The sequence below is a fragment of the Pezoporus wallicus genome, unplaced genomic scaffold (assembly GCF_028554395.1).
Source record: "Pezoporus wallicus isolate ANWC-B61680 ecotype Strahan unplaced genomic scaffold, APGP_CSIRO_Pwel_v1 contig_8837, whole genome shotgun sequence".
NCBI lineage: Eukaryota > Metazoa > Chordata > Aves > Psittaciformes > Psittacidae > Pezoporus > Pezoporus wallicus.
In genome coordinates, this window is record NW_026636730.1 from 255,767 (window position 1) to 270,142 (window position 14,376).

Consider the following 14,376-nt stretch of genomic DNA (forward strand, 5'->3'; position numbering starts at 1 on the left):
TGGGCTTCACAGCATTTTCCCTGCTGTAAATTACCAGTCTAAACTGAGGAACTTGTTGGACATCTCTAGAGGCAGCAAGTGTTGAAAGAAACGGAACAGAAATTATTCTGTTTCTCGAGTCTCTATCCAAAAGAGAAGTGAGACCACAAAAGATTTCATGGGACAAATCTTGATTACTAGGCCAAACCATGTCAGCTGTCAGCCGAGACGTCCAACAACCAACTTAGCTATGCAAGGAGGCATCACACTGCATGATGCTGCAAGAGTTGAGACTACTGCCACTCCTACACTCTTGCTTGATAAAGGAAACCTGTAGTGGCAGGAGGGCTAGAAACTTCTTTCCCTGAACCTCTGAACAGTCTGGCTTTGACTAGAAAACCCAGACAGGAGATGTTCAAACAACTGACCCCATAGAGCAGGCATCAACTTCATATAGGCAAGGGTTTGTGGGGCTGCAAAGCAAGGTTCACGCAATGAGGTTGGTCAGGAGCAAAGAGGACTGCAGGAAGACAAGTCCCACCACCACACAGAAGTAAAGGGATGCTTTGAAATCAAAGTAACTGAAGTCTTTATGCCAAAATAAGGAAACCAGATGAGCTTTTTTTTTTCCTTTTTTTTTTTAAAAAGGATACATCATTGAGTGTATTTTTCCAAGCTTGCTGGACATTGTACTGAAGCACTGTAAAGCTGTCAGAGAAATCACATACTTTTTTCTGTTGTCAACCAAAGCGTGCTTTTATGGAGTCAATTAGCCACGAATTAGGAACACACATCACTTGTCTGAGAACGAATTACCATACAATCCAATACACATAACTGTCATTGCCCCGATGAGGAGCCTGTCAGACTTTCCTATCCAGCCATAAAGGAAGCTTCATGTTCAGTTGTTCTGCTCTGCAAGCGTGCTTCTTTCAAGTGCTGCAGTGCTACAGTGTGAGGGGAAACGGGGTCATTGGTATTACTGCTCTGACATGCAAACCTGGACATGAGCCAGCGTGTAAAATGCAGTTACATAGGTGGAAAGAGTTTATGTAAGCTGGGATGGCACAAGTGCTTGGATCTACAACAGAGCCTACAGCTGCTGTGATGTTTGAGAGAGAAGTGCAGCCAATGTCATCTTTACATAGTCTATTGTGTGCCCTTCACAGACCTTAGAGCCCTTTTTGAAGGCGGAGAGCCACAGTCTGGTAAAGTTTTAAGGGGTTTTTGTCTGTTTGTTTGGTTGGGAGGGTTTCTTTTCCTTTCCTTTTAACAGATGGGGAAACTGAGGCACAGAAAGGTGGTGTGACTTGCCCACAGTCGGCGGTAGACCTTGAACCCCCCCCAGTCTTGCTCACAGCTTTTCAGCTCTCACTTGGGACATGGTGAGAAGGAGGGGCTGCCCACTTTGCTCCTAATGCAAGAACCTCAGCTCCTCCAAGGGCAAGGGGAAGAGATGTCACTCTCAGCGGTGGCAGGGGGGACAATGGCACGCATGGTTTCCACCAGCCCCAGGAGGCAAGAGAAGCAAGGAACCTGAAATGGAGAGGCAGGGATTTGTTGGACAGGCACTGGGCGAGAGGACGTGGCTCTACAGGATGCATTCGTGCCTCTCTGTGGCTTTCAGGGCCTCGTGCATGCTGGCGGCGGAGAGCCTCCTGTTGATGTTCCTGTACCTGCACCTCAGGAGGTTCCAGAAAGTAGTCCTCAAGTCTCGGTTAAAGAAAGCATAAATTAAAGGGTTGATGAGGGAGTTGGTGTATCCCAACCAGAGCAGAGTCCTCTCCAGCCTCAGGGGCATGCAGCTGCAGCGGATGCCACAGATGAAAGGCCGAGCTGTTGACATCAAGAAGAAGGGAAGCCAGCAAAAGGTGAATGCCCCCACGATAATGCCGAGGGTCCTGGCTGCTTTCTGCTCCCGTTTGAAGATGGAAATGTTCTTTCGGTCTTGCCGGAGCAGTTTGGAGAGCGTGGCACATTCCTCCACCGCTTTGGTGCGCTTGGAGCTGTGGTGGTGGCTCCGGTTGGAAGCCTCCAGGCAATAGACACCTTCCTCTTCATAGTGCTTGGGGAAGTTCATGAAGCGATGCTTCTCGGCGCTGACCTTGGCTGCTTTGTAGATCCGGCTGTACATGACGAGCATGACCGCCATGGGGATGTAGAAGGCAACCCCTGTGGAGTACACTGTGTACCCAAAGTCCTGGCTGATGAGACAGACTCTTTCCACGGTGACGTTCTTGGCCCAGCCAAAAAGAGGAGGAAGAGTGATGGAGGCAGAGAGGAGCCAGACGATGAAGACCATCTTGGCCATCAACTTCCCGTTTTGTCTCACGGGGTAGGTCAATGGCCGAGTGATCCCCAGATACCTGGAAAAGAGAAGAGTTGTAAAGGGTTAGGAGGGTTGCAAGGGGTGAGTGGTGTTGGGGTTGGTTTCATTCCTAATCACAAGTTAATGCTCCATCACAAGGCAAGAAATTAAATCACCAAACGGAAACGTACACAGGGTTGTATAGCTGGAGTATCTTCTGTAGAGCCTTTTAGCTCTCTTTCCTGAACACCTTATTTCAGCTATTCCCCACTGCTTTCTTGTGCCCCTTCCATACATGACGTGTCATTTAATTGGTGAGAGCAGTCCAAGCTCCACATGGCTTTCTAAGGGATAATAATGCTTTAAAAAAGCTCAGTTTTCCATCAGAACTCGTTTGTACAAGGAACATGCAACAACTTCCAGACATGGGGTTGGACTAGATGACCTTTGAAGGTCCCTTCTGACCCAAACTATTCTGTGAGTCTATGGCATGAGACTCACTCCTTACTGCTGCTTTCCTAGGGAAGCACACAGGAGTGGAGTGGGTGATCCACAGAGTAATACTTGCACCAGGATACGCCAGGACTGGCTCCAGATGAAATGAATAGACCCATACCAGTGTTTAATGGGAAGTGGGAAGGACAACACCCTTCTCTTATTTTTTCCAGGCAATTTTGGAGCAATCTCACCTTTGTGAATACTTAAGGATGGGTCTGGATGGGCACAGAAAGCAGAGCTAGCGATCGGGTGATGGACTGAGGTGCAAGACTGACAGCTTTTCACTGTCAGCAGCTCACCCGTCACTCCCATCTCCATCACAGAATCATGTGGGTTGGAAAGGACCTTAAGATCATTCAGTTCCAGCCCCCCTGCTATCGGCAGGGACACCTCACACTAAACCATCTCACCCAAGGCCAGTGTGCAGTATTAGAACAAACCTACTATTCCTGCAACATCTAGACATATCAAGGATGAGGGGGTCATTAAGAGCAGCCAACATGGTTTTACCAAGGTGGAAGTCATGTTTGACCAACCTTGTAGCCTTCTGTGAGCAAGTAACTAGGTGGAGGGATGATGGTAGAGCGGTAGATGTTTTTTTTCTTGATTTCAGTAAGGCATTTGATACTGTCTCCCACAGCATCCTCATAGATAAGCTAAGGAAGTGTGGGCTTGATGATCAGGTAGTGAGGTGGATCAAGAGCTGGTTGGAAGGAAGAAGGCAGAGAGTTGTGGTCAATGGGGCAGAATCCAGCTGCAGGTCTGTGACTAGTGGAGTCCCTCAGGGGTTGGTGCTGGGACCTGGATGTACCCTCAGCAAGTTCACTGGTGATACTAAACTGGGAGGAGTGGCTGACACACCAGAGGGCTGTGTTTCCATTCAGCAAGACCTGGACAGGCTGGAGAGTTGGGCGGAGAGGAACTTGATGAAATTCAACAAGGGCAAGTGTAGAGTCTTGCATCTGGGGAAGAACAACCCCATGTACCAGTACAGGCTGGGGGCTGACCTGCTGGGCAGTAGTGAAGGGGAAAGGGACCTGTGGGTCCTGGTGGATAGGAGGATGACCATGAGCCAGCAATGTGCCCTTGTGGCCAAGAAGGCCAATGGCATCCTAGGGTGCATTAGAAAGATGTGGTTAGTAGGTCAAGAGAGGTTCTTCTCCCCCTCTACTCTGCCTTTGTCAGGCCACATCTGGAATATTGTGTCCAGTTCTGGGCCCCACAGTTCAAGAAGGACAGGGAATTGCTTGAAAGAGTCCAGCGCAGGGCAACAAAGATGATTAAGGGAATGGAACATCTCCCTTATGAGGAGAGGCTGAGGGAGCTGGGACTCTTTAGCTTGGAGAAGAGGAGACTGAGGGGTGACCTCATCAATGTTTACAAATATGTAAAGGGTGAGTGTCAGGATGATGGAGCCAGGTTTTTTTCAGTGATGTCCAGTGATAGGACAAGGGGCAATGGGTGTAAACTGGAGCATAGGAGGTTCCATGGGAACATCAGGAAAAATCTCTTTCCTGTGAGAGTGACAGAGCACTGGAACGGGTTGCCCAGGGGGGTTGTGGAGTCTCCTACATTGGAGGTATTCAAGGCCCGCCTGGACAAGTTCCTGTGTGATGTACTCTAGGTTACCCTGCTCTTGCAGGAGGGTTGGACTAGATGATCTTTTGAGGTCCCTTCCAACCCTTGGGATTATGTGATTCTGTGATCTACTCCTGATGACCTCTGGAAGCCAAGACAAGAGAGACATAAACAGCTCGAGCTGTCTGCTCCCCTGCATGGCCCATAGCTCCTGAAGTGATGACATCCAGCCTTCCCTTGAGAGTAAAATAAGAGGAGTTTCAAGTAACAGAGTTCAAAAGCATGTGGTGACCCATAGATTTGCACATCCTGATGCTTGGAGTTAGGTGTTACCTTCTTACCTTGACTGAAAGGATCTGGAGAGTGCATCAACCATCAGCTCCTGGTTATGGTTGTGTGATTTTGAACCCCAGGCTACAGGGTGTGATTTTAAATCATCCCCAGCCTTGATTGAGAGGGTTTTTGTGGCTAAGAAATGGTGTCAACTGCTAGTAAATTATAATTGCAAACCCATAAATCAGCAGGGGATTGGCCACTATCAGCCAATGTTCCCTCTGAAAGACACCTGCCTGCTGTTCAGCCTCAATCAATCCAGCAAAAAACTCTTGCAACTCATATGGGTTTCTTCTATGCTATGGCCTTTTTGATCCAAACCTGCTGTCAGGAACATGTAGGCATTTTTAGGCAGGATCACGTCACCTCTTAACTGCTCTTGGATAAACTAGCAATCCAAAAGGGCAGGGAGAACAGAAGGGAAGAACGGGCTTTTCTGCCCCGTAAGGAACATTTCTGGAGTGACTTTTACCCCTGTTGTATCATTGTTTCCTTTCTGAGAATCAGCCTCATTGCAGGTGTTTGGAGATTTTTTTATTCCCTGATTATTTCCCTTTTCCAGATCATTCCCCGAGATTGGAAATAAAGTAAAAATAAATCCAATTCACCCTTGCCTCCTGACTGCTAAATAAATTCCAAGCCCAAAGTGCTCTCCCCTGCCTCCCTGATCAAATGAATTCGAATTCATTCACTGACTTATTCTTTTCCTGTTTTCCTCTGTTTTTTCTTTACCTGGCCTTAGAAACAAAACCCAAGCAAAACCCCCCATGACCACCTTTGTTGCTTCAATACCCAGCAGCATGGTGAAGGAGGAGATGTGGACAACAGAGCTGGGTTTTGGTGCTGTTCTTCCAATACACACCATTGTCCCCTTCCCTGCCCATGGCAGGGGGTTGGAACTGGATGATCTTAAGGTCATTCCAACCCAAACCATTCTATGATTATATGTATATGTATTCTATATAGTCATAGAATCATAGAATGGTTTGGGTTGGAAATCTGCCTGTCCTAGGAAGGGGCTATAGAGGAAGAAGAGAGTTGATGTCCCTCTAAACTGGGAGAAAACCATGCCCGTGCTGTTGCATCTGCAAATTCAGCACCTAAAAATATCACTCATCTCTATATCCCAAGCTGAGAACTTTGCAAACTAATATATGCTGTGTGGTGCGATATCCTTTATTATGCTATTACTGGGTTTCCTTTTAGAAGCTGATCCACTCGGGATTTGCCGAAAACTTCAAGGAATTTACACGCTAGCCAAGCCAAATGCACAGTGACAAGATTTAAAAAGCAGGCAAAGCTGACACATTTCATCTGCGGGTGGAGGAAACGGGGCTGTTTTGAGGTCTTTTGCTTATCATTCCGATGCGAGCGGGAAGACCTCAAAATAGGCCAGCGTTTAGAGCAGTGCGGGAGGCGAGATTGCACAGGCATGCCATGAAATTCAAATCAAACTCTCTCCCTTCGGTTCTTTTCCCCTGTTGTTTTTCTTCTGGTTGCGTCTGTCTTGTTGTTAATCAAGTTTAGCGGTAATCAGGTAACGAAAGGCAGTACCCGGAGCACTGATTTGTGCTGCTCTGTAGGATCCCCCCCCCCCCCGTGCAGAGCTGATTGTGCAGCCACTTGCTCCTTGCGCAATAAACTCCTTCCATATCCTCGCTCCCATGGATGTCTTGGCAGCCTGAGTGCTGACCATAGGGTAGGAGGCCTGCCCCAAGCTGTGCTCCACCATCAACCCCAATTCAGTGCACTTAGAGTAAGATCAATGTTAATTCTTGAATCCTTCTGTCAAGGATTAAATAATAAAGGAAAACAAAAGCTCTCCAAGGTTCCCTTCTCTCCATTCTGGGAAAGGACAAACCTCCACTCACACAGGCAGGCTGAGCCCAAAGGAACCCAGAGTCGGGAGGTTTTGGAACCCACTGCTTTCTTGCTCAATCTCTCCTGGCCCTATTTAAGCTCCACACCTGATTCCCAAGCTGATGCTATGCCTGCCCCATCCTGATGAAGGAGAGTGAGGTGGAGGATGCAAAGGGCAACTGGAGGCTCCCTGTGGCTTCATGTGCCCATGTCCTAAGCCAGGTTTGGTGGGAGCATCCCATGGGTGCATCCCAGCTCACTGGAGATGCAGCGCAGGGATGTACAGGGCCTGGGACATGTTCAGATGAAGGACAAGGGAAAGGCAAGCCAGCAAAATGCTCTTTTGGGAGGCATCCTTTCTAGGGAAGACAATGCCAATTTGGGTTAGATCATCTGATTTGGGGTAAAAAAATACCTGCCAAGGAGATGGGAGAGCCCCAGTAGGGCTGCCTGGGAAATGGATGGAGACCTTTTCTCTGTTAGGAAAACCTGAAGTGATATGTGGGATTTGGGAGCTTCTTTTGTCAGCCACTTGGCATTTTTACAGAGAGCTTCATCAAAAGCTAAACAGCCAAAAGGGGATTTTTCCTTGTCATCTTGTTTTTGCTCTGTAGCATTAAAGAACCCATAGCATTGTCAGGCTTTTTTATCAGAAAAATGTAAGAGAAAAATGGATGTTTCCAGCATATTTCTTCTCGGATTCAAAAGAAAATCAATCAAATCTGCCTTCAGCCCAGATTAGTTCTACCAGCTCCAATCAAGAGGCTTTTAGAAAGCGTTCTGCATTAATAATCAATAAGAGCAGCCTACATTTTAATAGGGCTCATCATCTTGGGCAAACCAACCCCTTTGTATATCTGAGCTACCCAAATATGATGACACTTCAGCCATCAATAAAACCCAACCTTCTCTTCGGCAGAACGAGGCAGGTACCTACAGTGCTGACCAAGCTGGCTTTGAGGACAGAATGAGAGGAGATATTTATACTTCCGAGAAGCACCAGATCTGCTCCTTTTGTCTCTTGCAGGGCAGGAGGAACAGCTTGCCATCATCACTGGGGAGGAGGGGGGGGAATTTCAGTTAATGCCTTGCTGAGATGAAAAGCCATTTCATCTCTTCAGGCTCTCTGCAAACTCAGCTATCTTTTCGCTTTCGCTCTGTGGTTGGCTTTGCTTTGTAGCATCATAGGAAGGGAAAAGTGTGCTTTTGGAGATGGTTCCAACAGGAGCTAAAGCAAAAACTTGCCCATCCCAAGTCTGGAGAAGGACACCCAGGAGTGGTCCTGTACCTGCGCTCTCCCTCAATCCATCTCCATCAACTGCCTGGTTGGAGTTGTGGGGATGATGGGTTGATGTGGAGCAATGTTGACTTACAGGATGCTCAAGGTACTGCCCTGGGATAACTCACACAACTCGCAGCCCATTCCTACTGACTGTTGAAGCAGAAAGCAGCAGGCTGGTGCCCCAGTCACCTATTCCTGCTCTGAACATCAGAGAGCATCCCAATTATTCCCATTACCTCCTGCACTTGGAGCATGCCCTTCTTCCCACCTAGAGCCAAAGTGGCACAGCACACCCTCTTCCTATGCCCTGCCAGTCCTCCTTCTGCTCAAAACACAACCTTTGCTCTTTTCCTCTTTCCCCAGCTAAAAACACATCTTGGGCAATTGCCCTCTAACTGCACAACTTCCACCATCAGGTATTTGGAAGGTCTGGGAGCAAACAGCAATGCTGTAGCCCATCGGGGCTCCCAGCACAGTGCAGTTGCTGTGCAAATGCACCCAAGAACAAGCCCAAGAAGACGCAGGCTCTATGGCAGCTTCTTGTCTCACAGGTTCTTTCTTCATGCCCCTGCTGAGAGGTCTGAAGGAACCTGCTGCCTCCAGCATTTCCTTTCCTGCAGCTCCATTTTCCTCTAAACCACCCAAAAAGGATGGTGGGGATCGCATGGCTGGCAGATGGAGAAGGTGCAGCAGAGATCATGGAATGGTTTGGGTTGGAAGGGAGCTTAAAGCTCCTCCAGCTCCAACCCCTGCCACGGGCAGGGACACCTTCCACTAGAGCAGCTTGCTCCAAGCCCCTGTGTCCAACCTGGCCTTGAACACTGCCAGGGATGGGGCAGGAGATGAATGAGCATTTGAGAGCCATGGGAGATGGGGCTCAGTGTCGCTGTGGGGTGGGAAGTTTTTCTCTCCCTACAGATCAGCACTGGCAGCAAGAGTTTTGCAGCAACAACTTGAACCTGCCCCATTCCTGGGCTCCTCTGAGCTGCTCCCATTCAAGCCAAGGGTTTCAGTTATGCAGATGAAACTCATGTCCATCCTCCATGGAACAGTTTCCTACCCATTGTCTTCCTGATGGCCATCAGCACTGGATCCCCCCATGCTGGTAACCCAGAAACCTTCTGCCTGGTCCCATTTCAATGGGGAAAGATAAACTGATGTCAACCCCAGGCACCTGCCTGTGCACAGATGTGATGGACAATGGGAATTGATTGCAATGATGTTTGTGAAAGGCCAGTCCCATTTGTTTGCATGTTTGCAAGAGGCTTTCTCCAGGGGATGGGATGAGATGGGATGGGGTCAGTGGGCAGAAAAGTCTTTTGCCAAAGGATGGGATCAGTGGGAAGGGGAAAGGTGAAAGGGATGGGAAAAGGAAGGGAGAAAAGGAAGGGGAAAAATGAAGGGGGAAAAGGAAGGGGGGAAAGGAAGTGGGAAAAGGAAAGGGGAAAAGGAAGGGGGAAAAGGAAGGGGAAAAGAAAGGGGGAAAAGAAAGAGGGGAAAAAGGAAGAGAAAAAAAGGAAGATGGGGAAAAGGAAGGGGGAAAATGAAAAGGGGAAAAAGGAAGAAGGGAAAAAGGAAGGGGGAAAAGGAAGGGGAAAAAGGAAGAGGGGGAAAAAGGAAGGGGAAAAAGGAAGAGGGGAAAAAGGAAAAGGGGAAAAAGGAAGGGGGGAAAAAGGAAGGGGAAAAAGGAAGAGGGGAAAAAGGAAGGGGAAAAACAAAATGGGGGAAAAGGAAGAGGGGGAAAAGGAAGAGGGGAAAGGAAGGGGGAAAAGGAAGTGGGGAAAAAAGGAAGGGGAAAAAACAAAAAGGGGAAAAAGGAAGAGGGGGAAAAGGAAGAGGGGAAAAGGAAGTGGGGAAAAAAGGAAGGGGAAAAAGGAAAAGGGGAAAAAGGAAAAGGGGAAAAAGGAAAAGGGGAAAAAGGAAGGGGAAAAACAAAAAGGGGAAAAAGGAAGAGGGGAAAAAAGGAAGAGGGGGAAAAGGAAGAGGGGAAAAAAGGAAGAGGGGGAAAAGGAAGAGGGGAAAAGGAAGGGGAAAAAGGAAGTGGGGAAAAAAGCAAGGGGGAAAAAGCAAGGGGGAAAAGGAAGGGGAAAATCAAGGGGGAAAAGGAAGGGGAAATTTTAAAGCACTTCCAGTCTGATCAGTGTGTAGCTGCCTCCCTGCTCCTCACTCATCAAGAGGAAGCATTGACATGTTCCATTACTGCATTTACTCTCTGCCCTCTATCAGAACCAGCCTCTGTCAGCTCTGGACACTCACCTGCCTTCTGTACAGACAGGCTTTTCATTAGGAAAAGCCAGTTCAGCAGAGGAGCTGGACCTTGCCGTCGGTCCTGGGAGTGACTGCGCTTTCGTACCAGCAGTGCTGAGCTGAGCAGGGCAAAGGCAGCTCATAGGGGAGCAGCAGCTTATGGGGTGAGGACTATGGGGCAGAACTTGCTGTTCACCTGATGGGGGTAACATCACCCACCATCAGCAGGACTGGCTCTGTCCTCTCTGCTTTGTCACCCCGTTTCACACCTGGGGAGGCTGAGAGCGTAGCTAAAGGCACACAGCTCGTATGCAGCCTCCTGTCCCCGAGCTGCTGATCACAGCCCAGCGCAGCGGTGCCAGCATAAACCCAAACCAAGCCCCATGAAAGCCAGCACGTGCGTCAGCTCTGCCCCACCGGCTCGTCACCGCCATGGCCCCGGTGACGCAGGATGCTATAATTAGAGCCACGGAGGTGCTGACTTGCTCGAGTCCTGCCAGTTTGTCTTTAGCCTTTCCCTCCCAGCCTCAGGTGTGGGAGATGAAGGCAGCAAAGCCTCAAGAATGCCTGCACTGGGCTCAAACGGGGATCGGGATGGGGTGGAGGGAGCTGATGATGTCCCTTAGGTGAGCTCTTAGGCAGAAGCTCTTCGCTGGGAGGGTGCTGAGGTGCTGGCACAGGGTGCCCAGAGAAGCTGTGGCTGCCCCATCCCTGGCAGTGTTCAAGGCCAGGTTGGACACAGGGGCTTGGAGCAAGCTGCTCCAGTGGAAGGGGTCCCTGCCCGTGGCAGCGGTTGGAGCTGGAGGAGCTTTAAGGGCTTTAAGGTTGTTTCCAACCCAAGCTCTTCTAGGATTCTACGATCCCCAGCAGAGGCAAAACTCCTGGGACCAGCAGAGCATCCTATAGGACTTGGGTCCAGAAGCCCCATAACCTGGGTTTTCAAAGTGCATCTGTTGGAGGTTTCTGTTTTCTTGAGTAATTTTATAGCCCAGCTTCCACCCATGGAGAAGGTCAGGTCATGGCTCTATTCTCTAGCTCCATTCCTCAAGCCAAGGAGTCACAGAACCCCAGTCTGGTTTGGGTTGGAAGGGACCTCAAAGCTCACCCAGTCCCAACCCCTGCCATGGGCAGGGACCCCTTCCACTAGAGCAGCTTGCTCCAAGCCCCTGTGTCCAACCTGGCCTTGAACACTGCCAGGGATGGGGCAGCCACAGCTTCTCTGGGCACCCTGTGCCAGCGCCTCAGCACCCTCCCAGGGAAGAGCTTCTGCCTAAGAGCTCATCTCAGTCTCCCCTCGGGCAGGTTCAAGCCATTCCCCTTGGCCTGGCCCTACAGGCCCTTGTCCCAAGCCCCTCTCCAGCTTTCTTACAGGAAGAAAGAACAACGTGAAACAGATGCCTAGAGGGGGAGGGTTATGCCAGTGACTTAGAGAAGCTGCTTGAGAAAGCACCTTAAGGCAGCTCTTCCAAAGGGACTGAGGCACCTTAATTCCTACAGAAATCCCTCAGCAACCTCATGAACCTGAGCAACACAATCAGAAGCATGAATCCAACCAGGAACATGATTCTAGTGGCCCTCAACCTCCCGAAACACCCTTATATTCGAGCCCACATGAACACACGGCAGGTTCCATGCCCTCCCTTACCTGTCCACACTGATGATGCACAAGGTCATGATGGAGGCGGTGCAGCACATAACGTCCATGGCGATGAACACGTTGCAAAACACCTTCCCAAAGAGCCACTCTCCCCCCACCAGGTCTGTGATGGTGACGAAGGGCATGACAGCGAAGGCCACCGACAGGTCAGCGGCAGCCAGGGACACCACCAGGTAGTTGGAGGGCTGCCGGAGCTTCTTGACGATGCACACGGAGATGATGACCAGCCCGTTGCCAGCGATGGTCATGAGGATGATGATGGAGAGCACGGCTCCGATGACGATCTTCTCGGTGTCCCCATAGAGCAGGATCTCCTCGCCGCAGTCCGTGGCGTTGGTGAGGTTGGAGGAGGGCAGCTCTGGCTCCGTTGGGATGGAGGGTTCCTCAGTCATGAATGGCTTCGGGAGCGGTTTCTGCGCCGGGTGCTGCTGCTGCTCTGCGTTCTCCACGAAGAGAAGGGGATGCTCCAGGAACCGCCTGGGGCTGACCCTCAGCAGCATGCTCTGAGCTCACCGCGGCACCAGGACTCCCAGCAGTGACACCTCCAGTGACAAACCAGAGCATGGTGTCTCACACACGATAAGCACACAAAATCCCCCTCCTCACCCCGAGCCCAGCTCTCGCATGGGATGCGGCTGGGTCTCACGTGCTCGGCAAGAAGCTGCTTCCCAAGTCTGCCTTAAAGACACACTGAAGGATGCTCGAGGAAAGCTCCTCTCCACTTTTAAAGGAGCCTGCGTTGCCTGCCTCATCATCTGCCTGCTTTTCCAGCAGGATAGATACCAGCAGCCCATGGTATAAATGCCCACGGTACGACGTGCTGCTGCCGAGCTGTGCACTTCTCCTGTGCATCCACACATTGAAATCCCATGCAGCCACATGCATGTTCTCATACGTGGCTATCAGAGAGCGTGTGGCAACACAAGCCTCAGCCACAAACGTGTGCACGCACATCACCTGCGTGCCTTAACACAGGAACTTCAGAGCTGTGCCTGTAAATCCATGCACATGGCATGTCATGGAAACACACGACCACAGGTACACACAGGAGCATGGTGCAGAGCTGCAGGGTGCAGTGGGAGCGTATTCATCACATGCAGCATCCCCGGGGTACCACGCACGGTCAGAGCATCCCAGCCCATGCCCGGTGCTGTGAGCATCACCACACACACACAGAGCAGAGAAGCACAGAGAGCAGGTACCACGCTTCCACCCCGGGGTATTCACCCCTGTAAGTATTTCCCAGCCATCAACTTTAGGGCAAGGTTCACCCCTATGCCGGGCTCCAAGCATCACGCACATCCTGCATCCTCTTTCTTGTTCCAAAGCCCTTTTTTCCCCTTGAAGGGAGTTTCGTTTAAATCAAAGCAGGATTCCAACCCCTTCCTCCCCTTTGCATCCCATTCCTCATAGGAGCGATGGGGGTCCCGCAGTTACCTGTGCCGAGGGGGTGAGACATCCTCCAGGCGAGCCCCTGCGAGCTCCGGGCAGGGGAGGAAGCAAAGAGCCACCCCCGGAGCATCCTTCTCCCCTCCCCGCCTCGCCGGTCCCTCCTACCGCCCTCCCCTCGCCTCCCCCGGGCAGGGACCCAGATGGTCCCCGGCTCCCTCTGAGCCCTCGGGAGCCGCAGGCACCGGGGATGGGGTCTGCAGACACCCCCAGCCCTGCAGCTATGGATGGGGTGGGGGGGACACAGTGCGGGGAGCTGAAAGGAAAGGCTGGAAGTTGGGAAGATGCGGAGGCAGGCGCAGGAGGAGCAGCCTGAAGCTTGGGAAGCAGGGCACAGAGCGGGGGTACAGAGAAAGGCTGCTTCAAAGCACCATTCCCCATTACTTGTTATGGCTGATTTTTAACAGGAGAGGGTTTTGTTCCTTATTCCATGCATTTTTTCCATCCCCCTGCTTTTAAGCATCCCTGCCCATGTCAGGGGTTGGAACTGGATGAGCTTAAGATCCTTTCCAACCCAAACCATTCTATGATTCATTCAGCTCCGTGCTGAAGAGCAGCAGCCAGCCAGGGAGAGGGAGATCCCTAAAGATGAGCCTTTCCCTTATCCCAGAGGGAACAAAACAACCAGGCAAAGAGCCTCTGGAGATCCACATCCCTTTCCCTCTCCACCAAATGCTTCACAGCGCTTTGGTGTTGGGATGCTTTGACCCAGGGCATCAGGCAGCTGCTGCTTGTTCCTCCCAGTACAAAGAAGAGGAGCAGGGACATCTCCTGGATGTGGTTGCTCCTAAAGGCAGTTTTCCCAGGGGCTCATCCCGTCTGCTGCCTCCCTAAGGAGAGGACAACAGCGTAGGGCTTCTCCCATTGCACAGGCCACATCCTGCACCCTTTGAGGTGATAGGTGTTCAGATACAAGCAATGCAAGCAGCGTCTTTGGGGCTGTTTGCAAGCTCCTAAAGTGTTTCCCATTGCCCTGCCCCATGTTAATCACTTTGGGAGCAGGATGCACATCTCCATCCCTGGTGCCCCCAGCTCCTTCATCCACGCCAGCACTGTGCAAACACCCTGGCACCCTCCAGCTCTCCTGGGGACATCATGAAGGGGTGATTATGGCAAAACCACCTTTAAACCTCTGAGGTGCAGAGCTCTGCATCACCTCGGGTCAGAGTAGGCACCAACCCCAAG

General features: G+C 50.8%; 1 protein-coding gene across 2 annotated transcripts; it reads right to left on the bottom strand.

The window, feature by feature from the left end:
- Positions 1–722: 722 nt before the first annotated feature.
- LOC130594957 (5-hydroxytryptamine receptor 7-like) lies at positions 723–13,292 on the bottom strand. 2 transcript variants are annotated; one of them, XM_057401245.1, is made up of 3 exons: positions 13,180–13,292; positions 11,731–12,284; positions 723–2,345 (listed from the first exon to the last, which is right to left on the bottom strand). In XM_057401245.1, exons 2-3 carry the CDS (start codon positions 12,240–12,242, stop codon positions 1,571–1,573), a joined length of 1,287 nt encoding a protein of 428 aa, XP_057257228.1. In that variant the 5' UTR covers positions 12,243–12,284; positions 13,180–13,292; the 3' UTR covers positions 723–1,570. The 2 variants fall into 2 exon arrangements, with proteins under 2 accessions (XP_057257228.1, XP_057257227.1); XM_057401244.1 differs by lacking the exon at positions 13,180–13,292 and adding an exon at positions 13,014–13,146.
- Positions 13,293–14,376: the final 1,084 nt, after the last annotated feature.